The sequence below is a fragment of the Bombus affinis genome, chromosome 11 (assembly GCF_024516045.1).
Source record: "Bombus affinis isolate iyBomAffi1 chromosome 11, iyBomAffi1.2, whole genome shotgun sequence".
Taxonomy (NCBI): domain Eukaryota; kingdom Metazoa; phylum Arthropoda; class Insecta; order Hymenoptera; family Apidae; genus Bombus; species Bombus affinis.
This window is the reverse complement of record NC_066354.1, coordinates 4,112,908-4,135,724: the sequence shown is the minus strand read 5'-3', so window position 1 is coordinate 4,135,724 and position 22,817 is coordinate 4,112,908. Positions and strand designations below refer to the sequence as shown.

General features: G+C 34.3%; 2 protein-coding genes and 1 long non-coding RNA gene across 8 annotated transcripts in view; 1 reads left to right on the top strand and 2 right to left on the bottom strand.

Annotated features, from left to right (window-relative positions):
* LOC126921616 (sodium/potassium-transporting ATPase subunit alpha) overlaps positions 1-13,665 on the bottom strand; it is a 166,439-nt gene extending 152,774 nt beyond the window's left edge. For 2 of the 4 annotated variants that reach the window (XM_050733319.1, XM_050733320.1), the window contains exon 1: positions 13,509-13,661. In XM_050733319.1, coding sequence (XP_050589276.1) covers positions 13,509-13,538 — 30 coding nt within the window. In that variant the 5' untranslated portion in view covers positions 13,539-13,661. Of the gene's footprint in view, positions 1-13,508 lie in introns of all 4 variants that reach the window. The other 2 variants (XM_050733326.1, XM_050733323.1) reach the window with 2 other exon arrangements.
* LOC126921639 (uncharacterized) overlaps positions 1-20,797 on the top strand; it is a 67,214-nt gene extending 46,417 nt beyond the window's left edge. Inside the window, exon 3 of one of the 2 annotated variants that reach the window (XR_007712482.1) lies at positions 20,652-20,797. This is a non-coding gene — a long non-coding RNA (uncharacterized LOC126921639). Of the gene's footprint in view, positions 1-8,361; positions 12,081-20,651 lie in introns of those variants that run through there. The other variant, XR_007712484.1, reaches the window with a different exon arrangement.
* Positions 20,798-20,803: 6 nt separating this feature from the next.
* On the bottom strand, positions 20,804-22,306 carry LOC126921632 (NPC intracellular cholesterol transporter 2-like). 2 transcript variants are annotated; one of them, XM_050733354.1, is made up of 3 exons: positions 22,153-22,306; positions 21,570-21,734; positions 20,804-21,172 (listed from the first exon to the last, which is right to left on the bottom strand). In XM_050733354.1, exons 1-3 carry the CDS (start codon positions 22,169-22,171, stop codon positions 20,907-20,909), a joined length of 450 nt encoding a protein of 149 aa, XP_050589311.1. In that variant the 5' UTR covers positions 22,172-22,306; the 3' UTR covers positions 20,804-20,906. The 2 variants fall into 2 exon arrangements, with proteins under 2 accessions (XP_050589311.1, XP_050589310.1); XM_050733353.1 differs by having other exon boundaries at positions 21,570-21,755; positions 22,153-22,298.
* Between the last annotated feature and the right edge of the window lie 511 nt (positions 22,307-22,817).

Here is a 22,817-nt window from a genome sequence, read left to right as displayed (position 1 = left end):
ACGGCAACACATCCAAACCAGCTGTTGAAGCGAGCAAAACTCTCATAGAGAGAAGACTAAAAAGAAAACACGCCACTGACCTCACTAAAGAAATAAAATAGTCAAACTCGAAGATGGTATCCCGCTGGGGGTAGCCATCCACGTGTTATTTAGCGATTAAGTTAACAAAATTTACCAAATATCCGGTTGGACAAATTGTAAAATAGAAATTAAATAATAAAAAAAATAAAAATATGGAAGATGGACATGGTACTGAACGTGAGATGCATTTCCAAAAGCTAAATGTTGTCCAGTTTATACTGGACTTTTATAAACCTTTCCAAATTCCAGATTAAAAAATATATTGTCCTTTGGTGGATTATTCATTTGGTAAATTAATAGTAAAAATAAGTCTGCAATCATTATTCGAATAAATATAGAAAATAATTTGTTACTGACAACAAGTAATCGTTCCACGGATAAAATATTCCACTGATACGAATTTATCCCGGCAATCGCCTGAGATAGATATTCAAAACAATTCGAATAGCGTTCAACTCCGTTTTATACGAACAACTACAAAGTCACGCTATCCGATCGAATTGAATCGAACAATTCCAACGACCAAGTGAGAATACAAATATTTTCGAAAGTTTTCTAAAAGTTCCGGATGGTTCAAAGGATTGATAAAGCCAAAAGATGCAGAGAAAGCTGAATCTTGTTGAAGAATAAAAGGATCCCGGATAATCGAAAGTATTCGGGAGAATTCACATTTTCTTGAGAACTTGGCTGAAGAATTTGAAGAAATCAAAGTGTTTGAGGGAGTCTAAGAAGATATTTCAAAGGATACGATGAAACCCGGGAGTATCGGGTGGTCAGAAGATTTAGATGGAATCTAAGGATCCTTAATAGTTCAAAGGGTCCGAAGTAACCCAGAAATTGAGATTACCCGACTGGCGTTGCTTCCCTATATATATCAAAGGAACCTCCGGAAATTTGGCGCAGCACAGGCTACAATAGACTTGCTTACGATGCAAGCCTTTCGCACCAGCGAGCAGGCCAATATTTCTTTCAGAATTCTTATCTCCACGTGCCACTCTCGTGCCAATCTTTTTTACCATAGCTTGCTAAACCAAGTATAATTGTATCGTGGCGATTCTTTTATTATTATTACATTTACAATTCTCAAATGCTCTTATCCAAGTATTATATTTCTCATGTAAATATATTCGCTGAACTGTTATCCTAGCAAATTATTACTATCGTGCTGACGTCTAAAGAAGCCTTGCATGGTCAGATGTAAGTTTTCATTCGAAATATAATTTCCTGCATAGTATTAATATCAAAAACAAATAAAGTAAAAGATGTCGATTGGCAAAGGATGGAGCTGACGAGAGAAAATTGCAATGCAAATGAACGTTAATTCGTGTGAACTTGTAATTGGCAGGTGCCGCTTTATGCTCAAAAGAAGACACAGGAGAACAATTATCTCTAATAGATCCGACGTAATTATCGAAAATTTCACACTTACGAGATATTAGCGTGACAGTAACTGACTGACCGATTGAAATACTAGCACTGGAAAAACAATTTTTCTATATTAATTTTACACGTTAAAACGTTACAACTATAAATCCAATGTATCCTTTCATTTTTGAGGGACGAATCAAACTCAAACTATAATAAGAAAAGAAAAAACATAGCCATTATAATCTTCATTATCGTACCAACAAGCTTCTCAAGGATTTCAAAATTCCACAACCAACGACAACAACAAAAACTCTTCTCCCTTATGAGAATCATGTAATTGATCAGGAAAACATCCGCAGACAACAACAACTTCTTACGTCAACAAAATTAAACGGGATACCGATCGATATGTTTACTCGATTATCCTTCGCGTTCACTACGATGAATTCGTAATGATCGATCCTCGAACCGCACGAGTTGCTCATCCGTAAACACGGTTCCGCTTTAATGTCGTGGCCTACCATGTCGTAGCACGTGGTGGATCCACCCTTTCTGTCGACCACAGCCAGCGTTTTCCTCGTCTCTATCACGAGATACTCGTGTACCCTCTCGATCCTCGCACCGTACCACATACATCGTGCAAAATCTCGCGTGGAGAGTCTGTGCTACGTGCCTGGCCCTTTTATGGCCGCACGTGCTCTGTTTGGAACAAGAAAGCTATACTTTATACAAGTGTAAAGATGACACTCTTTGGAAGTGTCACGTCCCTCGTTAAATAGCGTTACTTTGGGGAAATTAGTGAATGGATGGAGAAAAAATCGAATGCAAATAGAGCGCAAAATCATGGTCTCGATGGTTCGATTAGTTTGAGAAATTTCAAGGGTCGAGCGAGAATTTAAATGCTTGGAAGGTTACAGGAAATTCTGGAACCGATCCGAAGATCTGGAATGATCCGAAATGAAACGAAGAACGAAGAGATTTCACGCGAGCGAATGAGAAATTAAACGTTTCAAGATTTCTGGAAAGTTCAAAATTCGGCAATGGTTGGAGAGACGTAAACCTCTTGCGCCAAAGAGCAATTGCCAATTGCAGACTTGGGTGGCTGAAAATTTCGTGGGTGGCTGAAGAAACGCAAAATGCATCCGATAAAACTCTGCTGGGCTAATTTGAGAAATTTCAAGACTCGGATGAGAATGTAAATGTTTCGAAAGACTTGCAGAAAATTAAGGATTTCAGATAAGGTCAAAGATAGACGAGCCAATGCAATAAAAAGGAAAAATAGAATTATAAATTTCAAGAAGAATTGCTCAATGAGTAAAGAAGATGAGTAAAGAGTCAGATCGCATTATTTGCCCTGTCATTTAATATCGCTGATATTAAAACGACTTAATAACGTAAGAATTCAGCGATTTTAATCGAAATTACAGACTTTAATAATAATAATTTAATGTGATGTGCGCCGACCCGGAAATTCCAACGTGTCGAAAAACTGCAGGAGCATAAAAGCAGGAAAGTATCGATGCACCAGAATGGCCAGGGCGGCGCGAGCACGTGACCTATGCTCTAGCAGCCATAGTACGATAATATAGGTCAGGCCCGTGATATTCTTGCGACGAGCAAGAATTACCAACGCGTGGAAACTCGAAAATGTCAGGCTGTCTTCAACCTCTACGAATGACGACACTCGATGACGACGACAACGAGCACGTGAGGCTATGGTAAGCAGAGCGAACCTCGTAGTGCTCGACGACGATGACGCACGTGTGTCGGTCAAAAGTAGCAAGCAACCTGCTGGTCGTGCACCGTTGACGAGGGGGCACGTGCATAATTAGCAGGCAAAGGGTGGCGACACGCATCGATGGACACGCGTGTAACTGCTTACATGCTCACGGTGCATATACAATGACTCACGAAAGCATCATACACAAAACTTTCATAAACATAATACGCGTGTTATGTGAAATTCTTTGAATTTTCATTGCTATACTATGACCAGACTATTGTGATTATATCGATGAAATCTGAGACTAATTTGAAAATTTACGTCCACAGATATGGAGAGAAGTTAACTTAGAAGCGCGTTATCTTAGAAAATGTTTGTAGTGAGAAATTTTATAAAATAAAGGAGACTGCTGGGATTATGGACGTTTATGCAAATTTATATTTATATCAGTGTGATTAAGAAAGTGAAACATAAATAGAGATTACTTTTATTTGCTAACTATAATATTATAAAGCGTGCTTTAGCTTGTTCTACATACTTTTTCACATCATATGCATTCTGGAAATGTTTCCACCTTTAAATTTTCTATAAATGCATTTCCACTTTCTACTAACGTTACAATTTTATTTCTTCTTCCCGAACCGAACAATTTTACCTTTACGACTCGATCGAACACAGTTGCTATTTCATTAAAATTCCCATCGTTCCTTCGAGCCCATCGGAAAAACGGAAGTTTACGTAATTACCATCCTCCTAGCTTATAACAGCACCCTCGCTAGACTTCCTTGCAAAATGATCGGCTCGTCGAGAATATAATTATCTCTGGGAAAAAATTAACCTCTTCGGTTTGGAATATCTCTATCCAGGTATATCTCGCGATAAGAGAAAAAGCACGCACTTACCATAAAATCTCGCATAGCTACGGAAGAAAGGAACAACTCGGTCATGAAATTCGCCTGGCTGACGATAAAAGAATTTTCATCCGACGACCGACAGAAACTCATTCGTATTTTACGCACGGAGCGAGACAAAATAAAAATCATATTGTCGAACTAAGGTGTATTTAACGAGAATAATTGAGTTTATACGGGATCAGTTAAAAATAACCAATATTTCAGCTTTGGATATCCAAACTTTGACGCAAAATGTTTTCTTAGCGGTAGCTATGGTTATCTTTGGCTGAAAATTGTTCACACTTGGTGACTTTAATATGCTTACATTTCTGTATTAACTATTAGGTTGGCAACTAAGTGATCGCGGATATTGTCAATACCACCTAATGACAAAATCCGCAATCACTTTGTTGCCAACCGAATACAATAACGTGTAATATATAAAAATATTTAATATACTGATTAAAATAAAATAAATTTCATGGACTTAAAAAATCGCCAGCAATATGAATGATTTGGATAACAATGCCAGAACAAAGTACAATACGATATCTAAAGAATATTGTATACGTGTAGATATGTACGATATAATATTTTATAGAAATTAAACGTTCGAATATAGTACATTTAAATCTACTGCGGTTAAAATATGTAAAATTGCACATAACGTACAAAATAAAAATAGATTGTCGTGTCTTATAGAAAATTGAAAATGTATATTTCGTAAGAAAATTTATTTTCGTTTGAAACAACAAATACACAGGGTGCGGCCAAATAACATGTGCAACCTATCATGAAATGATTCCTTTCGAGAAAACAACAGAAAGAAACATAAAAGAAATGTTTTCATCTGCGGCTTAGCTTCCGAGAAAATTGAGTTTAGAAATTTGTCAAATATACTGGAATGTGGCTAAGTCCAGATTAAATAAAAGAACATAATCTATAGGATATTATTCTATATGTAAAAATAAATGAAAAATGCAGAATAAAATGTTTTCGTAAAACGCTTCGTTTATGAGAAAAATATATTTATTATAACAAACTCCACATTCTTGAAAATCACAGGAATTTAAACGGGAAATTTTTCTTCCAATTCTGTAATTATTTTCACGTGTAGAATAACCTGCTTTTAATTGTTTACTCGTGTCTAATTGTTAACTAGGTAAATTTAAATATATATAACAAATCTCCGAGGTCTGCTGTTTCCTCGAAAGCAAAACCTCGGACGAAAACATTTTATTCCACATTTTTGCTTTTATTTTTCCCTAAAGAATCGCCTCACGCTTGTAGACGTTATTCGGCGGCACTTTGTATTTTTGAAACAGGGTAAAGAAAGCAAAAGGTAGATTAAAGAAGTAAGAAAACAATTTTCGTTTACGTAACGATGCAATCACGCTGATGTAGCTTTCTATGTATTGTAGAATGCACGCGAAGCAGGCGAATGACTCTTGTTCCTTTGCTTCTTATGCTATTACATTACGCCGCGAGTAACAGAGTTTGTCGTTTCATGGTCGTTCAATTAATTCGTGAACACGGGAATCGCGTAAATATCAAATTAGTCGGTAAATAATTTGAAAGCGACCTACGTAGATAAGCGTCGTGTATTTTCCAGTTAACATAGAGGGGGGAAGATTAATGCTTTATGCAATGTTGATAGTGTTGGAGCTGTGAAAGTAACAAGTTCTAGGCGAGCACGTTCGCTGCGCCGGATGAATATTCAAATTACATATTCCGGTAGAAAGAATCCCCATACGAAGAATTCTGTAACACGTTCTCGCGACTTACTTTTACCGTACGAAGAACTTTTCGTTCTTCTCGAAAAAAAGAAGTAAAAAAGAGGCTTCGCATGAAAAACTTTCATTCCACATTTCCGGCATGTTTCCGAACGTAGAAAAACCATTGAAAAATTATATCCAATTGAGAACTGATAAAATTCAGGCATGTTCGACGAATCGTCCAACCTGATTTCCTCAAAACCGAGACGTCGAATGTAAAGATATTATTCGAATCTTTTCACCTATCCTTTGTGTATAATTTTATTTTTTTTATTATTATTATTTAATTTGTACTTTACAATTTGGACATTCGATAAATTTTTCTAGCTTAATTGCTAAATAACATGTGGATGGCTACTCCCAGCGGGATGGCATCTTCGAGTTTGACTATTTTATTTCTTTAGTGAGGTCAGTGGGGTGCCTCGTGTATAATGAATAACAATTTAACAAATAATAGACTCTGTTCGCGACATCTATCTATTCGATGGAGTCCTGAAGATTTTTTGAAAAATTAGATCTCTTCAGAAACGAGGAGGAAAGTTACATTTTAGATATTCGTCACATTCTGTAGATAGATCGTAGAATCCTCTTCGTCGGAAAATTAAGCAAACCGGCAACAATTAACCCCGAAAGCTTGTCACAATTGCTAACTATTTTTTCCATCCCCTTTCAATGCTAGAGCAGAGTAATTGCCTCGAGACGAGATCTGTGATACTTTCATGGTGGAAGAAACTGAGTCCTATATTTAATACGAAAGGTCAAACAGTGTGTGAAATTAGCAACAGCGCGTCAAGATAGTCCACTAAATTTAGCGAACTCGCCCGCTATATGTATTTCTATTTGATGAATAATTCCATCGTCAGTTAGGTAAAAATGGATCGAACCGTGTGGTAATGTAGTAGACGGGTCATTGAAACTAAGCAATCGAACATCTAGTTGATCACCTCGAACGAGAATCTGCGTCATCTCATTATAATCCATTTTACAAAGTTCCTGCATAATTTCTATACATACCACGCTAGCCTAACTCCTTCAAAATAGAAAAGTCCGGAATACGATTAATTCGAAATATTCCATTAATTCTAAATTGGTCTCCACGCCATCCACGATTCCTTATGGAAACATTGAATGTATTACGCGTCCTACAGTTCGCTACGCTACGAGATAGGAAAATAGAATAGGAAAAATCAAGATACGATTATTGATATCGAATATTCCATAAATTGGAAACACGCTCTGTAAACTGACGAAAAATCGATCGAGAATAAATCCCTTGTTGCCATCCTTCGAAATCAATTTTCACTAAAATTCAACGAAAAAAAAGAAAAAATGCATCTAGTAAACCACGTACAGAGCGAGAAAATACTAGGAATCGTTGCACCACGATGAAATTTTTCGAAATTAAGCCAGCGCGCTCCGGTGCAACAGAGGTCAGCAACAATTTTCGAGGGGCTCTTAATTAAAGTTAAACCTATTAACATGCGCGTGTACGTCGCGTACACATTCTCGTGTGTCGGCGTTACATAATTTTATCGGTGGATAAGCTGCTATCTCCGGAACACGGTATCGACTGGAATATACAAGCGGCGTGAAAGCAACAATACGCGTACACGTTCACACGTGGTATAATAATGCGATATCAGCGAAAGCGAGATGCATCAGCAAATGGAAATGAAATTGTTGGCTCGTCCGAGTTTTCCTTAAGCCGCGTTAAGAGAAACCGCCTAATGTAAACGCGGTTTTATTTCACTTCGTTCGTTCCTATATTAATTGTACTTTAATTTACTTATCGTTGTCTCTTCAATGCTACAAGCTCGCGTTATCATAAAATTCCGAACTGGAATAGCTAAGATACACGTGGTCGATGTGTAAAATTTCTATCTGCCTCACGATTCGCCCGAATATTAACGTTTACGTCGGCCGTAGGTAATTGAGAAATCGAGTTACTACAGGGAATTTGAAGAAACAAGTAACCCGAGCCACAGGAAGTCGCTCGGTGAATATTACATTAGCTAAATTAGCTTCGAAATTAATTTGATCGCGACGAAGGGGTAGACGATGTAACCCATTATGGACCGACTTAAAATTCACATCAAATTTCATTTAATATCCTTTAACAACTCCATCTTTTATTCTGTCTTTCGTCATTCTAAATTTTCTTTTTAAACGTTGCATTTAGTAAATCAAATTCTAAGGTATCGTTCGATACTTTCATTCTTCACGTGCACTGCTAGGCATTAGGATATGAAACGGACTGTGTCACTCTTGAGATGCATGTGCGATTTCCTCTATGGCCGGATGTCGCCACAGCGATATTTAAAATTTATTTTCCAAGTCGAACGTCGCCCATATGACGGTATTCAACATTTATCTTCGAACAGTAAATATTTATCGCATAGATTAGTACCATGAGAAAAGAACATCGACCGCGAACAATTAATTATTTTAATGACCATTCTAATGAGTTTGTAACTGATCAACCATAAAATATAAAGATACTTCTCCGTTTCCCCTTGATCAGGTACTATTTTATAAGCAACGAACGTCAAATCAACGAACCATGGTAAACACGAAGGGAGCCGCATTGTCAGCGTAAGAGGAAAAAACAGAGCGTGGCTGGCATTTAAATAATCAAAGCAGCAGCGTGGAACGCGCGCGCGAGCGCGGATGCGACAACGAATTAGTCGGTAAAGAAGTTTAAAAGGGCCAATATACAGGGCGGTTTCCTTCCCAGGAATTATGGTCCCGTGCCGCGTGGGATGACCCCTCCGGTGTTCGCGTCGTCATCTCGCGGAAGTTCACCATTAAAACAGCTGGATCGAGCCAGATCTCGCGAGACGAATCTGGCCGCTTCACTGTCACGGGTCTGACCTCGAATCGGATATCCTTCGCAAAACCGTATGGTCAGATCCTCGCGAGGATTCACGACCACTGATAAAACCAACCACAATCCGCTGAGATGTGTTTGCTTTCGGAACTGACGGCCCTAGTTCCCTTGTGGAAACAGACACCGAGCTCGTAACGTATATCTGAAAGGCGTGGCAGCTAGTGGAACTACGACGACGAGAGTAGTTACTTATTTTGTGTAATGTAACGTCGATTCGTTTGGATTATCCTTAGAATGGTTTTGACCGATATCAACAGGAGCGAGATTTGTCTACGATAAATTCTAGATTAAACAAAGAAAGATACAACACGCTAAAATCGAACAGTTAAACTTGTATCTTGAAATCAAATTTCATACGCTGAGGTATTCTGTTACGCTAGTTCTACGATCATGAAACGAAAATAAACTGCTATTCTATTGTTTTATTTCTGGTGAATTGTTTCCACAAAATTATCGCTCAATACGATTCCAAGCAGAATACACTTTGTTCCTTATCACATCAACGTATCAAAATTGTACATATTTACTTGTATGTAACTATACATGTGTGTAATTGTACATAAATGGTTTCATAATTATGGGAGACAACATAAATTGGTAAGATAGTAACTGGATGTCATGAAAATAAGGCTAAGATTTTTATAGAATAATTTACAATGACAGATTAATGTGAATATATGGGTTTGATAAATACATTTATGTAAGTTTCGTAAAGATTTTTGTAAATACATAGGTTGAAATTGGTAATTGTAAACGTACAATGTATGTATAAGAGATTATGTTGTTAAAGGTAATGAGAATCGGTTAGAACCGCAACTGTGCGGATGTGGCGATCGGAGTACCATTGAACTAGTAATAATTAGAACACATTGGTAGAATTTCTATTGAATTATGAAAGATTTTTAATGGATATTAATAAATATATATTAAATATATAATACATAATAAATTATGTAAAATTGTATAATGAATGTGACATTCTAAAAAGTAACTTCGTGTGTATTGTCTTTTAAAACATGTCTTTGAATAAATTGTCACAAGCACGCAAATATTGCGCGATCTTACGATTAACGCGCTGTTAATACCCCACCAAAAATAGAATTCATAATAAACAATAAATGCCTCAAAAAAAGGTAACCTCCAATTATATGAATTATTAGATATGATAGATTAAAGATATGTTATGGAAAAAATTTCGAAGAGCCTAAGATGAAATTACATCGAGTAGATACTAACAGAAAATTTTATTAGAATAATTCCCGGGATTAATGAGACACGTCACTTATCTGTCGTGCGTATCGTGAGAGTCAAACATATTTATACTTTACAGTAGAAAACATTTTTATTGTACAGTTACATTTCATTTAGGAATAAACTATACGACAATGTAACTTTCATAGTAACTTAAACCCGAGATATCAAGATCAATCTAGTTTCTATCAATGTACTTCTTGAGTCGACGACAGACGAAGAATAGATTTTTGTGATGTAATATATGATACCGAAGTTAGAATGAAGATATAATGATAATCGGAACAGATATTGTCAACAAACTACACTTAAGGACGTCAGCGACATCTAATCTGATCATTGATTGTACTAAGCCAATAGTAAGCCAATAACCTGCAAATAAATATCAATCGTATTCTTGACCATGAAGAATAATTGCTAACTGCTAAATTCTCGCAAGATGAGATATAATAAACTATGAACCGATGTAAATGAGTTAACACAATTATTGGAAATATCTTTCAAAGATGGGTCATGTCATGACGGCGATGTTGAACAAGCAGAAGAGAAATTGAACGAGGAAATACAGTGGACACACTGGAAGCGTGTGCACGGCCCCCTGACACACATCGACTCGTTAAAATAACGACATAATGGCTAATTTAGCGATAATAAACGCGAACCGTATCGTTCAAATTAGCGTCGAAGGTGAGACGAGAACGACAAAGAGGGGCTTCCGAGGAACGAGAGAAAAAAAAGGATAAGAGAGAGAAACGCCAGACTGACGTGTGTATCACAAATTACTGCATTGCTCTCCCAATGTCCACCTCCTGCCATCTCGTGGCCAATTCATAAAACACTTGTCCCAGGGCCGATTTTGAACTTCGCACTACTTTTTACTTCAAAGATCGATATACAAAATATTTAGTTACTAGTCATTTATAGTTCAAATATTTTACATATTTTATGTTCAATAGTTCACAGAATCTAAATATTATTCTCTCTTACTATTAATAATATGAAATATCATAGCATATTAGAAATTAAATTATGGCACAAGATAGGTATTTGGTTCTTGAGTATTTAGTAATATTTTTATCATAATATGAAATATAATCTATGTTCTACGAGTAAAAATAACAGTGAAATGAGTAAGTAAGAAGATGGAAATAGTCACACGCGATCTTGTCGACCGATACAGAAAACAGTCAGTGCTGATTGAGATCAACGACCTTTGACAAAAACATCCACGATAATCATCGTACTTTTTAATGAATGAATGAAATAATCTCAATCGCATTTTGTATTGTTGGTTTTAGATCGAGGTCATGGAACAAAATAACTAGTACAGTTAATCTGCATTGTTATTGTTTTTTCCAAAAGAGATCTACTTCTATATTGTAGGTTTTCCTATGTAGGCAATATTTGTAATACATATCCCCGAAATCGAGGTCGAACGTCGTGCTGCCTAAAAATAAAGCTGCTTTTCCGACAAGTGGCAACATGCCAAAAAGAAAACAACGTCGAACAAACCATATTCAAGTCCAAAAGCATACCATATTAGGAAACTGTTATTCAAATTTATATCCTTGATTTTACGTATATTTTAAATACGAACGATTATATTGTATCACTAACGCAAAATAATAACTATTACAACATAAATTTTAACTTTAAAATTAATTGAAATTTGACTTTGACTTTTTAAATTAAGGGTACAATATATTTTCATTTATAGCCATTGAGCACGTGCTTTTAGAAAGGGATTAGAAAGTAGGCTGTACGACATTTTCTAGGGGATTTTATTGCCTGTTACTTCATATTTTCCGGTGGGATGGCTACCATTACGAGTATACGGACCTTGACATATACATACATACATAAAAAAAACTTATACAACTTCCAAATATACCGGTGACATAGATAATTTTAAACGATATCGAACAAATTTACTGTTATGAAATATGCATTATGTTACGGAGAAACATAGTATGGTAAATTATAAGTACAAATCGATGTTGAATTACTAGATTAATTAAACGAGATTATTTACTGTAAACAACTAATTATAACTAAACTTTTAAGATAAGAAATACAATCTATAGCGAGCAGAATTAAATATATCATAAAAGTTTCTCTTTGTAATTACTGTTATACTTTTCAGTATAGATCGGTAGGTTCATTTACATTGAAAAAAAATAACAAATATTGTTTATGTTCTATAATATATGATAACTATAACAAATTTATATTTCTTTTAATTATATTTAATTATATCATTAAATAAATCAGCAATAAATCCAAACTATAACAGGAAAACATAGTATGTACTATAATGTTTATTATCAGATTAATTCCCCTATATATTACATTTATTTTGAAAGAGAAACCATTAAATGACAGAGAAACTAGTATATTTACACAAACATAGGCTCCAACGTTCTAAATATTTGTATCTGAAATAAAACAGTCAGATATCTATATCATAGATCCCATATAAGAGATGCAACATATAAGAGATGCAAATAAAAATACTGCTCTTACCATACTTTTACTATCATAAGGTGCTTTAATAGTGTCGTAATATCCCACACAATCCTATAATCAAACTATAGTTTCATAAATTCGATTTATTCCATTGATTATAAAATGAATAAGTGTATATATATGTATAAAACATAAAATATATAATACAATATCACGCAGTAAGAAATCGTAATTCAATACGATGATAGAAAATATCCTCCGCATGATATTATTTATGCACATGAATATCTGGAATCAGTCAACCGCTTAATGTTCGGCAACAGTATCCTCAACGAGAAAACAACAGGTATTGTATACTCAAAGCCACGTGTATATTATGTCTCAAGATGGAGCGACAAAGAGAGAGAGAGAGAGAGAGAGAGAGAGAGAGAGAGAGAGAGAGAGAGAGAGACAGACAGAAGTCAATCCGTAGATTGCTTGATTTCATGGTTAGATCATATTTCTATTGCCGTAAACAAGAAATCATAATTTGCAGATGCAATTACATGCTTGTAATGTTTTCATACTGGCAAACTTATTTCAAGTCGCTTATAATTAAATTACTTTACGATAAAACAATATTGAAAACTAATATCTTAAAACAACTTTGACACAATGTATAACTGCATATTTTACATTGTACAGTTTAATAAAAACTTGAATACATTTTTATCAAACGCTAGTCCTTTTGAATGCCTATACGAATGGAGATATATCAACGTTCGTAATATAACATCGTAAATTATATCAATGAGGAGAATGAATGAAAAACATTCCATGAAAATGACTCTTCAAGGGCGTGGTTTACAACACAGTATGACGTTCTCGTGAACGCGAGACCTGTCGTCAAAGCGCGCGAACACAATTATCGTCGATCATAAGTTCGATGAACTAATCGATAAAGTAGAAAGGTTACGTAAAACACGCTGGATTCAACCATTTCTTATCCGAATATCTTGCACTTGCATCGTGACCGAACCAGTGTTGAAGATGTATAAGAGTAAAAAGAGAAAAGCGTCACTGACCTCAGTCGCTAGCTTTCCTTTCGACGCCATCTTGACAACAATGTGTCGGTCGATGTTCCGACTACCTGATGCACGCGCCGCACTTACTGATGACCAAATGAATCCTGAAACTATACACGACACTGATCTGTTCAGTTGTGAAGCACTCGCAGCTCAACTCGAACACGTCTCCACTTCCGTTTGAACAAAATAAATCGCGAACCACGGATTTCGTAACGATTCACGCGGCTCGTACCGAAATACTGTGCTGACGTCACGATGTGAAGCTTCTTTTCATACTACATGTACTACGACTCACTATGAGGAGTACGAGTTTACAAACGATACAAAGGCACCCCGGTTCATCAAGATCGCGCGTGCCCCTCCACTTTCGATGACCGATACGAAAAGTCCCTTTCACTCGCTCTTGCTCTACAATTATAATACAGTAACTATTTCCCCTCCTTACATAGGTGTATTTATCAACTCTCTCATTCTATGGCATTCTCGCGAGGGCGATGCTTATATACCGTATATCTGTCCTTCATTCTGAATAACCTTTCTTCGTCTCTCTTCATACCACGCGGTGTATACAGTAGTGTATACAGTAGTCACGGTTGTATTCGAACATTTGTAAATCGCGTTATTTTGAAATTTCATTGTCATTGTAATGATTATATTTATTGGTAAATTTTGTAATGAATCTGAAAGTCTATGCCGAAATTGCAAGATATTTATTGTAAGCGATATGACAATATAATAGCGATAGACTATAATTCTTATTACTGTAGACTAATTTCTTACTTAATATGCGTTTGCAGCAAATGCCTTGTTGCTTCTATATACATTTTTAGATCAAATATTTTAGATATTATCATGATATTTACATTTCATTGTACTGTTAGTTCAAAATGTTTTATATAACGCATATATATCAAATATATGTATGTATATGTACATCAGTATACGCATCAAATAATTACATAAAATATATAGAATAAAATATTTGCGTACAATATATACATAAAATATTTCCTATGATAAAAGTCTTCAAATACCTCCATAAGCAGCCGCAAATCGGTAATGATTTCATATGAGACCTTCTGATATGTATGCTATTTCCTTTCTGATCGCTAATCGAAAAAGTAGTTAATAGTTTCGTCATTTCCAAATGACGTACATTTATAAACTGTTGTACTATGAGTTAATAGGTAAATTTGTATATGAGAGGTTGAGGTTAGGTGTCAGCTGGACAGAATCATTACCTCCCACTGTCTTTCTCTCTTTTGGTCGACGATCCATGAAGAGAAAGAAGATTCGCTTTAATTCAAAGCGAATTAACCTTCCTGCACGCTTTTGCCCCCACTGATCTTACGTAATTAAGTGCGGTCAAGCCTGACATGCTTTTTACGAATTTTGAACTACAAGGAAGCGCAACATCATGCGATCTTTTGTATAGTCCTTACGATTATCGAACGATTATATCGATTAATACAATTGACGCTCCATCTCTTCGATAAAGTATTGCAAAACAGAACATCGTTTCGGAAGATTAGAAAAGATTAGAAAAATTATCTGAGAAAATAGATTCGAGCATTCGAATAGAATTAATTTGTGAATGTCACACGTTCAAGTAGTTTGACATATATGGAATTAAAGTGTCGCCTATGTTCCAGCCGTGACTGTTCGTTTTATGCTCATGTAGCTGCATGTCACGCGTATTATTCGCGATGCGATAGGATTGCATCGGTATTATACAATACTTCAACTGAAACGTAGGTGGAACGCGAACTGTGCAAGTTTCGTCTAAAACTCCGTCCAGCTGATGATAATAGATTCACTGGTATGTGAAAAGTTCTCAATGTAGTTGTAACACATAATTCTATTACAGATGGCGTTTAAAACAGATATTATTATCAAATTGAAGATTATAGGAAACACGCATAATAAATAAATAGCAAATTTTTATGCAAATTCATATCTTTGAGAATATAATTAAAAGTATGGAAATTTGGTAGAAAATTGTTTTAATTTATTACAAAATACACCCTATTTTGGATATTGCATGTATTTTCTTATATTATGTACATTCTATGCACCGTCAACTTTACTATAAATAAGCAGTTTAATGATACGCTGAGTTTCCTATTCTCTACAGTTTTAATATTCAGTAGTATTAAACTATTACAGTAATATTCAATCGCCAATTCTTTCTATGTTATTAAAATTGCATTTATTGCCTTTATAACGATTAAGGTCTAATAAAGAGAAAAGATGAATCGAAACAAAATCGTTTCCGATTATCGCCAACATCTTCCAAAATATTCTTCGAGTACAATAATCTACATAGCCATCCGTAATACGTTAAAACAGCTGTTCTATTAATCTTTTATACAAGATCTTTGTACCCGTGCACGCATGTATCAGCCGAGTCATTTTTCACCCGATGCATTACCATCGGATGCTACTAGCGAAAACGTCCTCGTGAAAAGTAGCAGTTTTGTAAGAGAAGCTAAGTATATATGTACATATAAATCATATTTCTTTGCATTTGAATACTGTCTTCTTATCTCTTCCTAATAGGTATTCATCAATTTTTTTCTCTTTTAAATGATTTGTTAGGCCTATATACCAGTTCATTTAAAAGATAAGGTATGTATAAATATATAATTTTATGAATTAACAAATTAAAAATAGATGTAAAAATTGGCAAACAGTAACTAATAACTTTCGTAACCATCTTGTTGTTGATCCAGCGAAAATAGATACATGTAGCTACTAGTGTTGTATATTAATACTTTTTATGTGGATCAGTCTTATTTCATTTTACAAAATTTCCAGATATATTTATTGCAAGTTTCAAAAAGTTTCGTATAATGCACATCATATATTCATATAAAATTTCCTGAACCACTGTTTGGATGATTGTATCTTAAGGATCTTCCAATTATTTTAAACATTCTGATGTCGAGTTTAGAGAGAAATGGGGGCTCCATTTCTTTTTTTCTATTGCGCTTCTTCTCTCTCTCTCTCTCTGACATAGGAACAAGATTTGCTGATCTTTTTTCTCTTTTATAGCATTCGCTGATCTTCGTATCGCGTTATCTCGGTCGCACCTTCTGCGAAATTACATGTGCATGGAGTGGGACATTCTAGGCGACCTGTTTATTTTCGGGCCGATTCTCATATGCAAGGCACGCTCAACTCCTGAATCATTATTGACAGACCTCCGCTAGAATCAGTATTATGTACGCGTGCCATAAAGTGGAAGACATGAGAAGACGGAGATAGGGAAGAAAATAGAGAAAAAAAGAGATACGCTATCGTTCATAAGTGTTAGGACACTTACAAAACTAACGTTAATCTTGTCTTATTTATATATGAGGCTTATCAGGAAATTATTAAAATTATTATTTAGAAATTGTTATCTAGATCTCCTTACTTGATAATTTGCTAACTAATAATATTAAACAATCGACAAGCTACAGATGATAGATTTCATAATTTTATGTCGAATAGGATAATTTGTAAATGATTTATATCTTGTAAAATTGATTTGTAAAACATTATTTGATTTATTACCGAATTTGTTATTGTTATAGAAGAAGATTCATTAATATACATTTAATTATTGGTAATTTCTGACTGACAATTTATCAAATTTCACTAATAATATTAGCCATTTACCAAATGTTCAGCTCGACAAATTGTAAAGTATAAATTAGATAATAATAAAAAAAAAAAATATTAGTTCAACTGAGCAAACGGGTTCAAAAACTGTTCTGATACTTATGAACGGGGCTGCAAGCACAAAGGAAAAACTACGAATCTTGTGTGGGTTGATAAATCCATTTCTCACACGTGTACCCTTCCTGAAGCTTAGAAAACAGAAACGGCCATACACTGCAACTTTCTTCTTATTCACGAACGCGTTTGACACGATATTTGTGCATATAAGTGCACGCGGGCGTAATACGAGCTTCGTTGTTTCTATTTTATCTGGTAGGTTGACTGTTCATTCGTGTGGATATCCGCCAGACGGAGTAATGTCAAGGCCAAGAGGCGGTCAATCGGCCAAATGACAAATTTGTAAACGATTGACGCAAAGTGCACACACTCTCTATTTAAAGTACGATATACTTGGCTTATCAGCTTGTGTATATTTGGTATGACCAATCGACTAATTTGATTAAATTGACCGATTCGCATGGACATTTCGGCGCTACCTTCTATATACTTACACACATATTCATGGGTAGGATAGGATAGGATTATTTGAGTGAAGTTAAATAATTTGTCTTATAATTCTCCAAAAATTCGATTATAGGAAATGTTTAAATATCATACATTTAAAAGACATGTGTATAGACATCGATCGTAGAATTTATTTTGTAATCTTGTATCGATACGATTCATCTTACGTACATGCATCACTTTTATCTCAATCCTTTTATACACAATTATAAAGTCTATTGTAATATTTTAATCATCTTTCTTGCCTTAGCCTTTCCATAACTTGTCTCACACGTAATAATGTGCAACAGCCATAAATCATGGATAAAGTAAAGGGTGGAAATAATTGGTAACCCGTGGAGCAAAATTTCCAACGAAATTATCCGGTATACTATGAATGTTCAATAAATTTCCATCAAACTGGTCACGTACACAAGGCTTCATGGCATCGGGAAATTCTTTCTCGTGATCGATACAATTTTCGACCATAATTCACTTAATCGTGGAATTAAATATCGTACACGTGAACTGTTACTTCCCTTTTATTATGGTTTGTCGCGTTATTTCAGAAATGTTTAACAAGGTACAACAAATGAAATCAATAAAACCTAGATAAATATTATATAACATAACAAATAATACAATAATATACTATAATAATATAATAAATATATAATAAACATTATATAATGTAATATTAATCCATAAATATTATGCAAGGTATATAACATAATATAAATACTATATAACATAATAAATAATATAATAATATACCATAATAATATAATAAATATATAATAAACATTATATAATGTAATATTAATCCATAAATATTATGTAAGGTATTATATAAGATATAAGACGTGATAATTGGTTGAAATTAATTCAACAAAATAATACTACAGCTTTGTGTTTATATAAGATAATGATACAAAAGCTTTTAAAAATTATTTGTAGGAATCAATGCCACAAGGATTACTATTATAAAACACACACGATGGCATGATGAAATAGTTATTCTAGGTTATATAAATTTATTATATAACAGATTTATCGCATTAAATATTTCTGACAGCTATTTATAACAATTTGAGTCAAGAAATTCGATATGGAAGTTTAAATACGAAACGCGATACATTCAAAATTCAAGAAAAGATTTTTTTTATTATTTAATTTGTACTTTACAATTTGTCCAGCTGGACATTTGGTAAATTTTGTTAACTTAATCGTTAAATAACATGTGGATGGCTACCCCCAGCAGGATACTATCTTCGAGTTTGACTATCTTATTTCTTTAATGAGGCCAGTGGGGTGTTTTCTTTTTAGACTTCTTTCTATGAGAGTTTTGCTCGCTTCAGCAGCCAACTAGTTTGAATGTGTTGCCGTTTTCTGCCGATTTCTTCATTGACTGTTGGTATTTTTAAGTCTTTTCGTATTTCTTCGTCTCTGATACACCATAGGGCGTTGACTATTGTTCTCAGTATCTTCGAAGGAAAGGTTTTATCAAATTTCTGGTTTGTGAGTGACAATTGTTCGTATTAGGAGTGCGCTCAAAGATGTTACTAGATATCCGTCAGAAGGATGCAACCACACAGGATCGATCGTTGTGTAGGGATGTGGGTCAGGTATACGCCCAAACCCTCTTTTTTCCTTTTTTTTTATACGTGAAGAAATTCTCATGAACACCCCGCCGCTTTTCTGGAAAGTATTAAGATAGTATCGGACTTAGCGATTAAAACTCCACGTTGGGCCACCCAACATTTATCAGAAGTACTCCGGGACCGTATACGCCCAAACCCCCTAAATTTTCATCCTTCGTCCCTTATCCCGCTGAACGTATCTTCATAACGCACAATTCTCACACAAAGACGTTTCTTCCCTTCCTCGTGGAATTTCCTTAATTACCCATTGAATTGTCTATAACAGAATACTCTTTCAAGCTTTCCAAATTTCCTACAAAAGAATTCTATTTATTACAAATATCATCTAGACTCGATCATATCTAAATTTTGAAAATGGTATAGGGATTTTATTATATATGTAATAAATAAATATAAATATAATTAGCAATATAAATAATATATATAATAATAACAAATAAATATATATATACATTTATCTATTTCTTTACAGATGATAGAACACAAAAACTATAACTAATTAACTAACACTATTTGTTAATAAACTAACAAATTACAACTAGAGTAACTATTTACCAAATGTCCAGTTGGACAAATTGTAAAATACAAATTAAATAATAAAAAAAAAAGCTAGAGTAACTAAATCAATATAGCGCCTTCCTAGGCACCTCCTTTTTCGGAAAAAGCCACGAACGGGTCGATGCGCTATGTACTTCGTACTGCTTATAAGTTCATTGAGTTCCACGCGAGTATTTCGCGATACTATTAAGTCGCCCGGAAAATTCGTTCCGATTTACATTTCGGTTCGATGTACATTTATCGAATTATATAGGTGTCATTTTGTTGCACAACCTTCCTCCATCTTTCACGAAATTTGAATATTCCATGCCTGCAGAACTTCTCAGGTTTTTCGGCGAAAAACTTTTCAACATGATCTATCATGTGGACGAAATTTCTTAAAAATCGGAACGAACTTTCCGAGCTACCTAATACAATAGGATCGATGGTAAAATAAATTTTTATCAAGAATACCATAAAAGTACAGTTAACTTAAATATCTTCTTATCTTTCAAATTGAAAGTTAAAATTCCTTTATCTTATAATTACGACATCTGATTGTCATCCTTCTTGAAAGTAAATCTTCTTTGGCAGACTCCTCTAATGTTATCTTTCTTTTTTTTTCTTATTTGGAAGAATTTTACAATCAATTCTCATTGAGAATTATAAATAAATTATTCTGGGATGGTACTATATCGTGTATAATAACTGTTTATCGTATGTTTGATTCTAGCTGAATCTAACGTTATAATCTAACGAATATTTACGGATATTTCTACATGATCAAAAAGATCAATAAAAACTGCAAATTGATCAACGTTGTTCAAGGATTGATCGAGACAAAACATGCACAGCGCGTTCAGTAAGGTGAATTAAAAATAGATATTTGATTCTTACAATATATTTAACATTTAATATAACAATTTAAGAGAAACATAAGTATATCATCGAATCAAAGAATGATTTCAATCGTAGTCCGTCAAATAGTTCAGTCGACAACCTTCGCTGGGATCTTGAAGCAAACTTGGGGTTTGTTTTGTTCATCAACCAAAGACAGTTGGATAATCAAAGAGATTCTTGGGTAACTCTTTTCAACGGGCATTTTCAAGCGGTAGGTAGCTGATTGTCCTTTCTGCAATGGACACTGTCCATTTACAAGACCCTTGCAGGCATTTTGTTCCGGTAATGGATATGGGACATGGCCACCTCCAAGTTGAACATCTACTACTGGCTTCAGGGATTTTGCATTCTCGACTATAATAAATTATTAGAATTAGAATAGAAAATAAGCAATTTATTTTTGGTATCACAAACACATCGTCAAAATTCTTCTATAGTACAATAGTTCCTTTCTATAGTTTCCTGGCAAGATAATGGAAACAAATAATTCACATCTAAACTTTCAATTTAAATAGAAAACTTGAGCCATTTAGAAACTAACTTGTTCAGCTCTATTTTCTGGAAACTCCTGAATTTTAATATTAAGATAAAGGATCAATTTTCTTCTAATCTACCATTCAGAAACGATACAAGTAATCTCGGTGAAGTTGATCACTATTTTGTTTCAAATTTGATATATACGTTGTATCTTAATTTTATTTTAATGTTTTTTTTTATCTATTCTTCAGTTATAATTTGTTGCTCTACTTACCAGCGTGGAAAACAACGTCAGCCTGAACGTTCGTTCCTCTCACCAAATTGCAGGGCAAAGACGAACATCCCAAGATCTCCACGCTTACGGGGGATGGACCGGCATTACAGGGCACGTATGATGATTGCATCGAATCAGCGATGAAGAGCACCGCGAAGACGTATACTGCGACAAAAAGTGACCATACTTTCGATATTCAATTAAATTATAATGTTACTTTAGTAGGAAATTCTTGTTCGTGTACCTGTGTGTTTGAATAATGGCATATTTTATTAATATATTATTAAAGTATTGGTATATTAGCAAGTAACAATTAGCACATAACAAGATATTCATAAAAAAGGATATCATTTTTTAAGAAAATTCCATCGATTTTCCAAGCTTATAAAATTTGCAAAACGAACAAATGTTCAATTTGTACAAGAGCATATAATAGGTAAATAGAAATAGATATAAGTTGCCATGTTATATTTATAAAATGTACAGTATGCACAAGAGTGAATAATAAGTTAGTAGAAGTAGATGAAAGTTCGAGATCTTAGTGTTCAGAGTCTGTGAATGGTATCAATAACGATATACGTACCATAGGTGAGAATTGCCATTTCTGCTTTTTGGTATGTGCTGCTCGTTTCACTGTTCGAAGTAACTGAAAATCACAGGATCTTGGATAGGTATTTATTGGTAGTTACTATCTAATCGAGAGTCAGGCATCAGAAACGATTATCATTGTAGACTTTTAAAAACACTTCAAATGGACACCTGCCGACCAGAAAATTATGTTTGTTGTTCTTTTTATCGATAAGATCGTTTGGAAAGTATTGAATCAACATTTGTGTTCATTCAATTGAAAAAAATCATATTTTGCACCTAAACTGATAATCACGATTAATCGTTTCATTGCAGGTGTCGAGGAATATTTGCCTACTTTACGAACATTTCATATTGACGTTTTGTGTTATAACTAATTATGTTATCAAGAAAATTCTCCAGATATGATTAGTTACATGTGCCGATATTTCAATCGTCACAGAGTCACTTAACGTTGCAAAGACGAATTTAATTACAAATTAAGAATCTGCTTTTAATTCATCCAACAACTGAAAATATAATATAAAGTAAAAAATCTTGTGCATCTAGCATTTCCTTATAAGACAAAAGAAACTTTTGGAACAACCTAATATTTAAACTTCAATAGTATGCCAAAGGTAGATACACAAGACATATAAAAAAAAAGAGTATAGAAGATAC

Excerpts from the sequence above, each read along its gene's own strand:
- LOC126921632 (XM_050733353.1), bottom strand. Across the intron at positions 21,173-21,569 it reads TGACGTTGTTTTCCACGCTG|TCGAGAATGCAAAATCCCTG; the intron begins GTAAGTAGAGCA and ends AATTTATTATAG.